Source organism: Vigna umbellata, chromosome 9 (assembly GCF_029865625.1).
Source record: "Vigna umbellata cultivar VRB3 chromosome 9, Vumbellata_1.0, whole genome shotgun sequence".
NCBI lineage: Eukaryota > Viridiplantae > Streptophyta > Magnoliopsida > Fabales > Fabaceae > Vigna > Vigna umbellata.
In genome coordinates, this window is record NC_142173.1 from 19834863 (window position 1) to 19848576 (window position 13714).

Below are 13714 nucleotides of genomic sequence, written 5' to 3' on the forward strand. Positions count from 1 at the left end.
TAAAAAGTAAATATGATATCTCTCGCTGCGGCACTTTATTTTAGTCCTCGTACAAATCGAAGCTGTCCATATATTCTTAACCACTTTTTCTTATATGGAGGAGTTTATCAATATTTACAGAAATTCCAATTCCCCGCCACGGAAACAAATTACACGCAAATTAAACTTCAAATTGCCTGCTAGGAATACAATAATTTTGTAACCTAATCGAAAGGATCAATTCGGGGATCATGTTCGCTTGCCATGGCCATTCCAGTGCAAAGGCATGTTGGACACATAACCTGTAATCAGAAAGCATGACAGTAAGAAACAAATTCTCAAGAATCATTGTTGCTGTGGACCGATAGTTAACCAATTTTCACTTGAGAAGTCTATAGTAAAACTTAGTACGAAAATTTTCAACTCAACAAAAGGCCCTGAAGAAAGGATTAGAACTTGTAATTTATTTTATAGCTAAAATCTAGTTTAAGTCAGGAAGCATACAACGAACCAAAAATCTTGCAAAATATCTAAAGTAATGATTTGAAACTTTAATACTGTTGTGGGCAAGAATTTCAATGTGTTTCAAAATGAAAGGCATTGAGTTTTAGATGGCTGTTCTCTAATATAACTAGTGCAAGGCTAGCAGGAAATAAAATACTTCTAAATGACCAACCTTGCCAGATCCAGAGCAATTTGAACATCTCTCAGTTTTTGGTGGTAAAAGAGGCTTATTTCCACCTTTGATTGTGGATACTGGTTCAATAAGAACAAGTGCTCCCGTGCTTGAACAGCGAGCGCATGCAAGATATCCTGACAGCAAAAAGTACAATACATATGTCAACTTTCGTGGAATTAGCATGGACATATGGACTATTAAAATCTCCACTTTGCTGACAAATGAAACCCACACCATGTAAGTTGAGTTATAAGTAATAAATATTTCCAGACCTCTCTGCACTCTGTTTCACAAGAGCGTATCATATGCATTCAATGCCACAGTTCAGTGCAATTATGATATTAGGGATCATTGTCAGGGTTTTCAGCTTAAAACTTAGGTCTTATAAGAAACCGTCATTGGAGTATGCTGATATGGCATGAGTTAAGACCCTGAATCCTAAGAATAAAAGACGAACACCTATAACCACCCAACCGCTACCTATTCTTTCCCATATGTTTTCTTCTCACGTAAACATTCCATCCTCTAAAACAACCTCTTCCTTTGCAACTAGAAAGTAGAAACCATATGCAGTAAGAAGAGGAAAGGTTGCAATCGAAAGAAGAATGATGGAATCCTTCAGTTACATCATGAAGACTTCTGACCGTAAAAATGCAGATATCAGAAGAGGTTTAGAAATCTTACCGGTACCAAGACAGTATTTGCATCTTTTCTGCTCCTGCTGTTTTACATTGTTTATCTCAACAACCATTAATGAGGAGATTACTCCAACCGCTCCTCCCGAGAATGATGCCACTATGGGATCAACCTGACTAAAATATTCAACAAAATTTAGTCGTTATGATATAATAAGTAGACTGCAATAGGAATCATTTTAGCAACAATGAACTAGCCCTAATCATGTATCAGTATACAGACAAATAACTTGCCTCTTTATTCATAAAACTTCAATATTAATCAATTCGGGGAATATAACACTAATTTCCATGGCTGCTTCTGAGAATAAAGTATAAAAGGAAACAGTAGATAAAAGAAAGGGCACTACCTCAGCTGCAAAGGCAGATGCAGACTTTCAATGAAATCTGCATATGATGTGCCCCCTAGTCCAAGCTTAAGCTCCAGCTGAAAAAAAAAGGAGTTGCGATGACTGAAAGTTGCTAAACTAATGGATTCATTTTTACAAAAAGCATAATGAAATATAGATAAAAACAAGAAATGTAAGCATGATATATTAAAAAAGAAAAACGTGAATGGATAAATAAACAAATAAAGCAGTAACAATCAATTTGCAGTACCTCCTATGCATAGTATCATCATAGCAAAAACTTAATTAAGGACAGCGCTATGCATAAGTAATTAGTTACTCCTAACACACCCAAAATAAAACGGTATAGATCTTAGATTGAGCACTTCCAATTAGCTTAGAAAGTGGTAGGAGGACCAGCTAATTTATTAAACCATTCTGAATAATTGATCAAATATTGCACTTTTTTGCTAAGGTCTTCCCCTTCTCAACCGTGATTGACATTCATGTTGCACCAGTACAAAGAGTTGGGTTCGCATAGGGGATAATGCTTTATAAAAATAAAATTAATCATACTTCCAAGTTATTTAATCCAAACAAAATTGCAAAGGGAAGAACCAAAAAAGAAATCTACAACCTAAATTCATATTTGATAGCATATTCAATATTGAAAACACGGAGGTAGCTGCAGAAAAATCTTACACTGGGTGCAAGGAGACCACCAAAAAGAATTATCCCAGCAATAAGAGAAAAACAGGTTGCATAATATTGCTTGAGGTTTGCTGAAGTCTGCAAATAATATATGTATCAGTTACCATTTTGCCAAACCTTTGCGAAGAAAAGTAAATTATCCATGGTCATCAGAACAAAAAACAAAATCAACGTGACTTGTTATAAATTCCAAAAGTTGAGATGATTCGTAGCTAAGTAACTCAAAGAAACTTACCAAAGGAGGCAAGAATGGAATGAATGATGGGAAGTTAGGAAGTTCATTCTCTTGTTCTTCACTTATAATTCCAAGTTCAGCACTTTTAATTCTTTGCTGTATCCTAAGCCTACGAACCTACAAAATAAGAGGATTTTGGTTGAGAGAAGGGCTTACCAGAGAGTATAATGTATGAATGAATTTGAATTTCTAACAGGTTCTTTGTATTAAATTGGAACAATGAAGGAAAATATTCGATCAATATAATTTGATACTGGAGAACAGAGAGGGCCAACAAGACCACCTCAATATCTGTAATACAAAGAGCACAAATTATAGGTAATCAAATATCCAACTTTTATACAAAAGTAGAGCGAAACTAAAAGTAATAAAAATATCCAAATTAAGAACCCTTTACTCCGTGTGGCCTTCATTTTGGAATGAAATGCACTCACATACACCACCATTATACAATATCCCGGCTCTATTATAGAAGCTACATCCATGAAATCACCATGAGATGTCAAGATTCAGAAATGTTACATAAAATTAAAGGAAACACATCTTATACTTCCACGATCAAAATTCCAACAATCTTTCATTCAACATTAAATAGTCACAGCAATTTGATAAATCGAAGCTCATCCAGAGAACCACCATCCATTCATCAAGTCACTTAAAAAAGGGTCAAGGTTGCAAATGCGTCATAAAAACAGTAATCAAGACTAAAGGCCAGTTAGCTGGGAAACTAAGTAACAGAACCACCAGAAGTTCAGTAATCAACACTATCTACTATAGACTTTTCAATTGTTTGTGTAAGACTATTACTAGTAGTTAGTGCCAAAATTTAGATCATGAAAATAAGACGTGCAAGAAATATCGACTGCTAGAAATTTCATGAGAGCGAGTAAATATCATGTGGTATTGGCAACTTCAGGCACAGGAATAAAGTAGTGAGAAGTAATATATATATTATTTGCATAGCAACATGTGGTATTAGACCTCTTCCATTTGTAAGAAAATCTTGTTCCTCCGACTTCGAATGTTATCCTGAATCTCTTGAAGCTCCATCTTGGCGAAATCCTGCACCGTTTCGGGGCCTTCTATGATGCAGAATCTGTAGACAGGAATAAAAAAGTAAATCAGTCCAAAAAGAGAAGGAGCAACTTCGGTTTCTCCAAATTAAAAAAAAAAAAAAACTTAGAAACAAGAGAAAAGGGACCCTGTGGCAGCTGTTTTATCTGAAGCATCAGAGTCAAGAGAGGGAGCAAAAGAAGAGTCGGATTCTTGAGCCATGAATCGCCATCTGAGCCTGTTTGCATTAAGCGGCAGCGTTTTGTTATTGGTGTTGTCCCTCCAAGACGAATAGTGGGATTTGATTGGGTAAGAGACCCCGGCGAATCGACCCAGACACAGCATATTCCCAATTCACGCAAACATGAAATGAAAAAACATAGATAAATTGAAAAATATATAGAGAAATTAGGGTTTGGTGGGAGTCGGTAGGAGAGAAGCAGAGGCTTCCACCGGAATTGCGAAGAGTGGTGAGTGGAGTCCGCAAATTGCTTCCCACTTTCGTATTTACTATATAATCTAATCAGATATCTCTAGAAAAACAGTATTTTTTAGTGGAGAGAGTACCCTCCATTCTCTTCACTATTGCCGATCCATTTCGCTAAATCCAAATTCCTTCCATTTCAATAAATTTTACTTTCCATTTCTTGAAGAAAGTATATTTATGTATATTGTAATTTATATCTTAGTTTTATATTTAATTATTTATTAAAATTAAATAATATGAATTCTTTAAACTTAAGTACACATTCTTGAAATCATTAATTTTAATTGTCATTCATGAATTGTCCTTTCAAGTGATGTTAATTAGTTTTTAAAGATAATGTAAGTAATGATGTAATTAATTAATATTTAATTTTCATTTAATACATGTATGTAATAAATGTAAATGATATCAATGTAAGTTACCTCATTAAATATAATTAAATTATGTATAATTGTGTCTATTTATTTCTATATTTTCTTAGTTATTAAAAGTTTTCAAGATCTCACATTACTCCATCAAAATAAAATTTCTTTCAAAATTTATTAGTGAAAAAATAAAATATTTTGTCGTTGTGTCTCTCCCTGATAACAATTAAGAAAAATAATAAAAATATAGTTAATAAACACAAATTTTAACAAAATATATACAGTAGAACCATAACAAATTAGTTCCCGACAAAGACACGTAACTAAGTTGCATAATGGAAATATGGTATATTTGTTTTCAAAAACACGTTATGAGAAACACAAACACTCTATATATAGCAAAAACACAACGAACTTTTTTAAAGACACATGACATGTTTATGTTACAAAAAATCTAACACCCAACTATGTTAATACTAGAATAGTGTAAGACATCTTCGAGATGTTACTAAAAACTTAAAAATAAATCACGTATGTTTTAAATATATTGGTTTTATATTATAAAATCAAATTATAACATCATTTGTTTTGTCAAATAAAAGCTCCAAAAAAATATATTTCAGATAATAAAAAAATATTTATAAATTGTCAATAATTAAAATTTATCAAAAAAACTTTTGAAATAAAATAAACAATCAAAATACTTTTCATTGGTGTGTATTCAAATCACCATTTGCAAGTTTATTTTGTTTGTATATAATATAAATTATACAATCATTACAATTTAAAATCATAGCCACGAATTTACAATCATAAGTTAAATAAAATATAATAAGTAAACTTTTATATATATATATATATATATATATATATATAATAACATATCACATGTCTTATTCAGTATTTTGTTATTTCATATAATAATACATAATTAAATAACAAGTATTATTGTATTTTTTAATAATATGTAGATTTGGAGGTTTAATCAACAACATAATTATCTCTCACACCTAGTTTACTATCCAAAACCAACTTACCATTAGGTTAAAACTTCTTTTCCTCCCTATTTTCCAAGAGTACAACTTACTTTTTGAGAGTACAACGTGCTTCTTTTACTTATCTTTAAGTCTTTATAGACAAAGTACATATATGTCACTTTCAACTACTTTTCCATATCGAAAAAGTACACAAGTGTCATTTTTCACCACTCTTTCAAAGAGTTTCTCGATGAAGTACAAAGAATAAAAAACACGATTGTTTCGATTTACGGAGTCAAGGTCAAATCTTCTCCTTTATATAGTCTTCCAACTCGAAGCACAAGTCAAAGCTTCTCCCTTGTTTCACGCTATTTATTATTCGATCAAACTAGGAGTTATCTAAAGAAGACACTTCAATACTAAAACGAGTAAGGGTCGAATAAAGTTAATAATAAATGTGCAATAAGTGTGACCAACCTACCACAATATCACAACCATCTATAGAGTTTAGAATGAGTTTCAAATTAGCACTTGCCTAATTAAAATCCAACTGGTAATGGGTTTGCTTAGCCTCAACATAATCATCCCTAACATTAACTTCAGTTCAATCTAATCGCTCGTCTACGCGAGCAGTTATTTTAATATCATAGACCAAAAGAATCTCTGATTCTGAGACTAATTAGACGATCATACTATATAATAATATATGTAGATATCAACAAATTATCTTCATTATTAATAAATATTGATAGTTATAGATCTCTTTGTTGTCAAATCTAAGTCTAAATTGTGTGACTATTTACTTTTCACTTATCTCTAATTTTCAATCCAATAAATAATAATTTTTTGTTAAAATTTATAGGTTAATAACACATTTCTTAACAAAAGTTATCAAATCCATGACTCGTGATAATTCCACAAATTGAAAAGAATTTATTTCACATAAAAATAATCAATTTATATACATATTAATTCAATATTTCAATAACTAAGTAAAATAATTTCACAATATTAAATATGTAAATTCATATAAATATTATAAAAAGATAAATTGTTAAGATGAGATGCACTTGAATTGTTGCTAGATTTAATTTAATTCATTATCAGACATATCTTTAATTGCTTCCAGTTTTCAATTCTCAGTTACAAAATTTAAGACACATGTTATATAATTATTAAATTTCCTATATTTGAAAAACAACACTGAAAAACACCACGAGAAGGTCATTAAATTAAAAAAGAATGTTTGTTTTAGAAAAAAGTTTGATTTGGAGTCAACTCGGATAATAGTTTGCAATGGCTCTGGGAACTTAAACTCTCGTTGTTGAGCGAGTTTGATAACCATATTCTTAACCAATCAAAGTTCATGTACTACTTGCATTTTAATATATGATTAAATATTTAAACCATGACGTGTTAACAACTTTTTATAACAATATTTTAATAATAGATTGTGTCACAATTTTATTGGTTTACATGTTTAAAACAGACAAATCATAGGCTATCTAGTAAATTGTTGTAAAAAAGTTGTTAAAAAATATTTTCCTAAATGTTCGTATATAAAAGAATAGGACTAGTTGTGGTGTGAGTGCTTAGCACTTTCTCATTTTTTGGGTGCAATAGTAATTTTAGAGAGTAATGGGCTTTAAATGTTTTAAATTAAGTGGGCTAAAATTAAAACAGGTCCAATTAAAACCCACAGAAAAACCCTACCTTATCTGTCTTTACTCTTGAACACAGCAGGTCAGGTTGTGCCGCCGGCAGCCACGTTGACGCCCTGAGAATCACCGCCGCGAGTAGCCCCCGAGAGAGGCGTTGCTGTCGTGAGATCTGTCAACTTCTTCGCCCTCATCGCTGGGAGGGATTGCATCGCGAGGCACCGAGAGCACCGAGAGGCGCCGTCGCGAGAGTTGCTGCAGCAAGAGTAGCCTCCGTGAGAGGTGCCACGGCGAGTATTATCTCTGCCCGTGAATGCTGCGATTCGGAGCGACTCATTCGATTCAGAAGTCGAATTGTACTATACGCACACGACACGGGAGCAAAAGCGATTCGTATCGTGAATCGTACCATACTCACTACTAGTGAAACTGGTGCTTCCAACGAGTCTTTGAATTTATATTCTAACATTTCCACGCATATTAATTTATTTAAAATTCTCTATCCGAATGCATCCTGACTGGAGTTGATTTTGATCAGATATTGTATCGATAAGCAGAACAGGTAAAAGAAATGGTGTTAGGATTGAGAGAGATACGCTGTAGTGGAGTGCCTGTCCTTGACCATGAGAATGGGGAGGAGCTGATGCGGGTACAACCTGGTACAGACATAGTCCTCGGCAACCTTCCTCGAGAATCCCCTGGCACGCTCTACATCACTACTAAGTATACTCTCTTCTGCTCTCATTCACAAACTCTCTTGTATTGTCGTATGCTTTATTCAGTATTTCAGTATTCTTTACAATTTGGTTTACACACAGGCAAGTAATATGGGTGAATGATGTAGACAAGACTAAAGGGTATGCTGTTGATTTTTTATCCATATCTCTTCATGCTGTCTCTACAGACCCTGAAGCTTACCCTCTTCCTTGTTTATATACCCAGGTACATATTGTAATTCTATTATTTTTCACACTTTCCCCCTTGCATCTTTCTCATGTTCGTCTTTGTTCCTCTAGATTGATACTGAAGAAGCGGATGATGACCACTCTGATTCGGAATCTAATCATATCGAACAAGATTTGTCCAATGTCACAGAAATGAGGCTCATTCCCACTGATCCTACCCAATGTATCTTTTTCTTGTCTTCACCACTCTTCACACAATTGCTTGTTTTCAGCAGTTATTTATGTGTGTGCCTTCTTTGTTTTCCAGTGGACACTCTCTTTGCAATATTCTGCCAGTGTGCAGAGCTTAATCCAGAACCGAATGATGGTAAGTACTATTTTTTTTTCCCTTTTTCTTCACTCTAGCGTTTTCTTCTATACGAGTTGCGCTGTTCTTTCAGATGAAGGAGAAGAAGAACATGACTGGGTTTTCAGTGCTGATCAGATGGTAGATGAAGAAGCAGGTATGTGTGCGTGCCTTAATATGTATTCCTATTACATCATACATGCTTACTGTGTTATTCTTAAATATATTCATGTTTTTTTCTTCCAGAGGACGAATGTTATATCTCTCACAATCCAGCCAACTCTATTGGTCAGTCAAATGGAAATCACGACCTAGCCCGTACCATACTTGAGGTTGTGTGTTTTTCTCTATCTACTTGTGTTTGTGCAGTCTTATTCCGACACATGGATATTGCTCTTCTAAAGGGAGGCGTTTAAAATCAGAATAAGGAATTAGGATTATGCATTCGAATTAAAGCATATTGTAAGTTGTGAATATAATCTACAGACCAGATTTAATTATCACACCACTTAGTAAATTCAATAGAATACTAAGTTAGCCAATTCAAGAGTTAGATCTAAAATATTTGTTGGAATGTTATATAATAATTAACATTAACCTATATTTTGAATGACTCATTTGGCTTTAAAATAAATCAGGGCAATGAAATATCAATCAATTATTTATTTGCTTGAAAATTGTAAAGTGATTTTGGTAAATGAAAAATCATGGACTTAATCTACTTTGTATGAATTTCGATCCGATGGTCATATTATTTTAAATACAACATGTTATGATAGAACGGATTCACATTTCTACTTATTGCATTTGTTTGTCACATTGAGTTTCAAGTTCTATGGTAACAAGAGTCACAAACTGGAATATTATCTTCTGCAAGTTGAGATGTTTAAAAAATATACAATTCCTTAAAGTAGTACAATAAGAAAATGATATGTTTACTGGTTGAAGCTTGTTTCGCATGTGTACAATATTTGCAATGTATCAACCCTTAAAATGATCCTTTAAAATGGGAAGTCACATTCTTTTGAGTTTGATTAATTATTATTTTCTGTGGTCGTTTACTACTTATATCCTTTTTAATTTATTACAGCTTCAAATCAATGATCGAAGATTTGAGGATGCGGAAGAGATGGATGATAATGGAGACGGCACCCATCATTGAGTGTCTGTAACTGTCCGTTGTGGTTTGGTTTTATATATGTAATTCTATTATGAAAATCTGACCAGCCGTTGTATCTGAGACTTTTTTAAGAAAACAGCAATAGTGAGTTTAGAGCTATATTGTAGAAGAAATTGAGTATTGTATGAATACTTTATTGATAATTAATGTTTGGTCTTTATCAGTGCGCATTCCAGTGCAGGCAAATTATTTTACTGAAAGGTGAGAATTTCAGAGAATTTTCTTATCATTTTATTTGATTGAACTATCGTGATGTGCCACTAATGGGTTGTTTACCCACTAGCCCGTATCAACTGAAGAGTCACAAAAAATCATTATATTAAATTTTAGGTGTAATATACCCATTATTCTAGTCATTTAGCAATCATAATTTAGATATCAAATTACAGGCTAAATAATTCAGATTGGAATATTATATTATATCTTGATAATTTAGCTTTTAACGATACATATGAAAAATAAAGTAAATTATCTAATTTTTCTTTCTTTTTCTCTTTGGATAATTTATTTTGTTCCATACATATAAAGTAGAGTCATTCGATTTTAATTTTCATATATATTAACCTTTTGATTAAATGTTATGAAGTTTGAAAGAAATCATTAGAAATTCAAATATAGAGTTAAGAAGATTCGTGAGATAACAACAATAATAAGATTTCGTGAAGCCAGATGAGACCCTAAAATCAAATTCAACCTATTTGCACCCTAACTATGGAAGAATCATACACTACTGAACCTGACATTCGTTGTGGGCAAGGCTCATACTTTTGGGCCAGGCCCATACGTTTGGGTCTGTGGATGAGACAAAGAAAAAAGACGTTACACACTCTAACAAACTATGGGCCTGAGATTTTATAAAAGTCCATTAATGGAAAAGTTAAACCAACTAATCTCATCAATTAATTTATTAAATCTACCACTATTTAATTATTTTATTTTATACTCCTTTAATTAATATAATTAACATATCTTTCATTCAATCTTGCTTATTTGTTATCATCTTACGAAAATAATTCCTAAGTTTTCTTCGTAACGGTTGAAGTGTTAAAAAGTAAATTTTAAATTTAATTCCATCCTTTAAAACTGATTGAGATTTTAATTCCACCACATTTAACTTTATCTCTAATTTACGTGATTCTCAAAATTTAATGCTTAGCACCTTCGAATTCCATTAAACATATCCCCAAATGCTTACTTGATTTAATTTCAGCATACTTTAATAAAATAAATATTTTATAAAATGTTCAGCAAAAATAGAGTGTAGGTTTTCTAATTTAATTAATTTTTTTGAATTAAACAGTAACAAAACGGTAAATTGTTGAGAAGTTACACATGAAAGAGGAGAGTTGAATGAAAATCCACAATGTTAGGTGAGAAGAGGCTATGGAAAGTGTTTGAAGTTTGCAAGGAGGTTGATTTGCAGTGGAGTTTGTTGGTGTTGGTCCAACACAAAACATGTCTGCTCAAAGCTACTTCACTCTCGATGAAACTAAATTCAAAATGCAGAACTGTGAAGACTGCACGCATTCAAAAACAGAGGAAGAGACAAAGCAGAGCTATAAGCTGCGTTTAAAGACTGCACCTATTCAGTTAATGTTGGAAGCAATGCAGTTTTTGTAACACATAATATGAACAATGTTGCAGAAAGTGATGTGAAGGCTACTGACATTCCCTTCCTATCCAACCAATCAATCCACAGATATTCATATCTCAACTTCACTTTAATCATAAATTTCATATCTCAAAATAAGGTATATGAGGGAAAGAAGAGGTTCAGTTAAATTAAAGTGAAGAAGGAAAAGAAAAGAAAAGAAAAAAGCAAGCAGAAAGGACAGAGAGAGTTACCAAAGAAGTAGGAGACATGGATGAACCAACCATCGGACCACTCTCCTTTCATGGCGGTCCCCCTTCTCTCTCTCTTTTCGATCCCTATTTTCAATTTTCAAAAACCATTATGATCTGTATCATATCTCTATTATCTTATATACTGTACACTATCTAGTATTATACCAGTATTTGGTATGGATAAATGTAATTATAAAATAGTAAACTTACCGGTGAAATTCCCAACTTACCCCTACCCTTCGTTTTCCCGCCTAAAGATGAGGAAATCTCAAATCAGATGACGACAACCACCATCATCATCATCATCAATGTAAATGATGCCTCTCTCTCTGTCTTCTCCCTTGGGCCCCACGCCTCCTTCACTTTAACAATCTAACTGTCCTCCATTACCCGCAAATCAATGTCACCAAAATTACCAACAATTTCCTTTTTTATTTCTTTTATTATAATAATACATTTTTGCCAAAAATCTTTATGCACTCTCATTTTGTAAATTAATCCCTTTTACAACTTTGTAATTTCGCTAATAAAATAAAATGAAATACGCCGTTCCAGTTAATCACTTTCACACTGTTCTTTTCCTTTCACAGACTTCCCCTTCCCCCAAATAATAAATAAATAAATAAAAACAAAAAGCCTTTTTGGATGTATAATATAAAGAAGCTTCACCCACTGAAACATCACGTTTCGTACTTGGGAGCTCTCTCGGCTCACTAACCCCAGCTTCTAGCTTCTCCTCATACTCTCAAAATGTGCCAGGGCCTCTCCGCCCCGTCGCCGCCGTTTGCGGCGCTTTTATCCTTCGCTCTCCTTTTTTTCCTCCTCGCCGGAGGTCCGGTCTCGGCTTGGCGGCCCTGGCCCCAGAACGGTAAAATGAACGTCACGGACTACGCCTTCGGAGACTCCAAGAAATACGAGGGGTCCTCGGAGTTCGTGAAGCTCAGGTACCACATGGGACCGGTTCTCACCACCAACATCACCGTCCACACAATCTGGTACGGCAAGTGGGACCGGAACCAGAAGAAGATAATCCGCGAGTTCGTAAACTCAATCTCCGCCACAAACTCGCCGCACCCCTCCGTGGCTGGGTGGTGGCGGACCGTACAGCTTTACACGGACCAGACCGGAGCCAACATTTCGAAAACGGTTCGACTCGGGGAAGAGAAGAACGACAGGTTCTATTCTCACGGGAAATCGCTGACCCGGTTATCCATACAGTCCGTGATAAAAAGCGCCATCACAGCGAAAACCCGGCCGCTCCCGATCAATCCGAGGAGCGGGTTGTATCTGCTGCTGACGGCGGATGACGTGTACGTTCAGGATTTCTGCACTTCTGTGTGTGGGTTCCACTATTTCACGTTTCCGTCGTTGGTTGGGTATACTCTTCCGTACGCGTGGGTGGGTAACTCCGCAAAAATGTGCCCCGGGCAGTGTGCTTACCCTTTTGCGATGCCCGCCTACATCCCTAACCCGAAGCCGTTCAAGTCTCCAAACGGCGACGTTGGCGTGGATGGCATGATAAGTGTGATTGGGCACGAGATGGCCGAGCTGGCATCGAACCCCTTGGCCAATGCTTGGTATGCCGGTCAGGACCCTTCTTTCCCGGTGGAGATCGCCGATCTCTGTGAGGGCATTTACGGCACCGGTGGAGGTGGATCGTACACCGGTCAGGTTTTGGACGCCCGTGATGGTGCCACCTATAACATGAACGGGATCAGACGGAGGTTCCTGGTTCAGTGGCTGTGGAGCCACGTTCTGAATTACTGTACCGGACCTAATGCGCTCGATCACTGATCTGTGCTCCTCTTTCTTCCTTTTTTTTTTTTTTTACTTTCTGTTTTTCCTTGCTCCCTTTGCTTTGGTCTTGTGGGTCTGTGGGAATCTGCTAATTTTGTTAAGGTAGTTAAGTTTGTTCATTAATGCAAATAATGTAATTTTATTATTATTGTTATATGATAGAATATGGATTATGATGAACCTTTTTGTCGTGAAGATTGGGAGAGGAATTGAAGAGAGTAGGAGTAGTCGCTAACAATATTAATGGAATTAAAGAGAATTAGGTAGATTTTTATTCATTCATGGAAAGAAGCAGAACGACCCAAATTATGATATCGAAATCGAAAATTCAATCGAATTGCTTTGCTAGATACTTCCTACGTCCTATGATTGAATGCGACGGAAACACTTTCTCTGATGTTGCTCTTTCACCCCTCTTTTGCCCATTCTCATGTCCTTCAAAACCTAACCAGGACCCTTGTTACACAAAAAAC

General features: G+C 34.7%; 3 protein-coding genes across 3 annotated transcripts; 2 read left to right on the forward strand and 1 right to left on the reverse strand.

The window, feature by feature from the left end:
- LOC124840563 (protein ORANGE, chloroplastic) lies at window positions 1-4110 on the reverse strand. The gene is made up of 8 exons (XM_088099035.1): window positions 3830-4110; window positions 3610-3724; window positions 2629-2745; window positions 2385-2471; window positions 1704-1780; window positions 1343-1470; window positions 656-792; window positions 1-281 (listed from the first exon to the last, which is right to left on the reverse strand). The coding sequence occupies exons 1-8, from the start codon at window positions 4024-4026 to the stop codon at window positions 204-206; spliced, it is 936 nt and encodes a 311-aa protein (XP_087955161.1). The 5' UTR covers window positions 4027-4110; the 3' UTR covers window positions 1-203.
- A 3082-nt stretch (window positions 4111-7192) lies between these two features.
- LOC124840562 (chloride conductance regulatory protein ICln) lies at window positions 7193-9769 on the forward strand. Its single transcript, XM_047316627.2, has 8 exons — window positions 7193-7600; window positions 7707-7891; window positions 7987-8110; window positions 8185-8296; window positions 8381-8440; window positions 8514-8576; window positions 8666-8751; window positions 9510-9769. Exons 2-8 carry the CDS (start codon window positions 7740-7742, stop codon window positions 9579-9581), a joined length of 669 nt encoding a protein of 222 aa, XP_047172583.2. The 5' UTR covers window positions 7193-7600; window positions 7707-7739; the 3' UTR covers window positions 9582-9769.
- Window positions 9770-12114: 2345 nt separating this feature from the next.
- LOC124840561 (protein EXORDIUM-like 3) lies at window positions 12115-13421 on the forward strand. The gene has a single exon (XM_047316626.2). It carries the CDS (start codon window positions 12195-12197, stop codon window positions 13236-13238), a length of 1044 nt encoding a protein of 347 aa, XP_047172582.2. The 5' UTR covers window positions 12115-12194; the 3' UTR covers window positions 13239-13421.
- Window positions 13422-13714: the final 293 nt, after the last annotated feature.

Excerpts from the sequence above, each read along its gene's own strand:
- LOC124840563 (XM_088099035.1), bottom strand. The coding sequence starts at position 4,026 with ATGCTGTGTCTGGGTCGATTCGCCGGGGTCTCTTACCCAATCAAATCC. Across the intron at positions 2,746-3,609 it reads TTTTCTTACAAATGGAAGAG|GTTCGTAGGCTTAGGATACA; the intron begins GTCTAATACCAC and ends CTTATTTTGTAG. Across the intron at positions 282-655 it reads ATTGCTCTGGATCTGGCAAG|GTTATGTGTCCAACATGCCT; the intron begins GTTGGTCATTTA and ends TTCTGATTACAG.
- LOC124840562 (XM_047316627.2), top strand. The coding sequence starts at position 7,740 with ATGGTGTTAGGATTGAGAGAGATACGCTGTAGTGGAGTGCCTGTCCTT. Across the intron at positions 8,441-8,513 it reads TAATCCAGAACCGAATGATG|ATGAAGGAGAAGAAGAACAT; the intron begins GTAAGTACTATT and ends CTGTTCTTTCAG. Across the intron at positions 8,577-8,665 it reads GATGGTAGATGAAGAAGCAG|AGGACGAATGTTATATCTCT; the intron begins GTATGTGTGCGT and ends TTTTTCTTCCAG.
- LOC124840561 (XM_047316626.2), top strand. The coding sequence starts at position 12,195 with ATGTGCCAGGGCCTCTCCGCCCCGTCGCCGCCGTTTGCGGCGCTTTTA.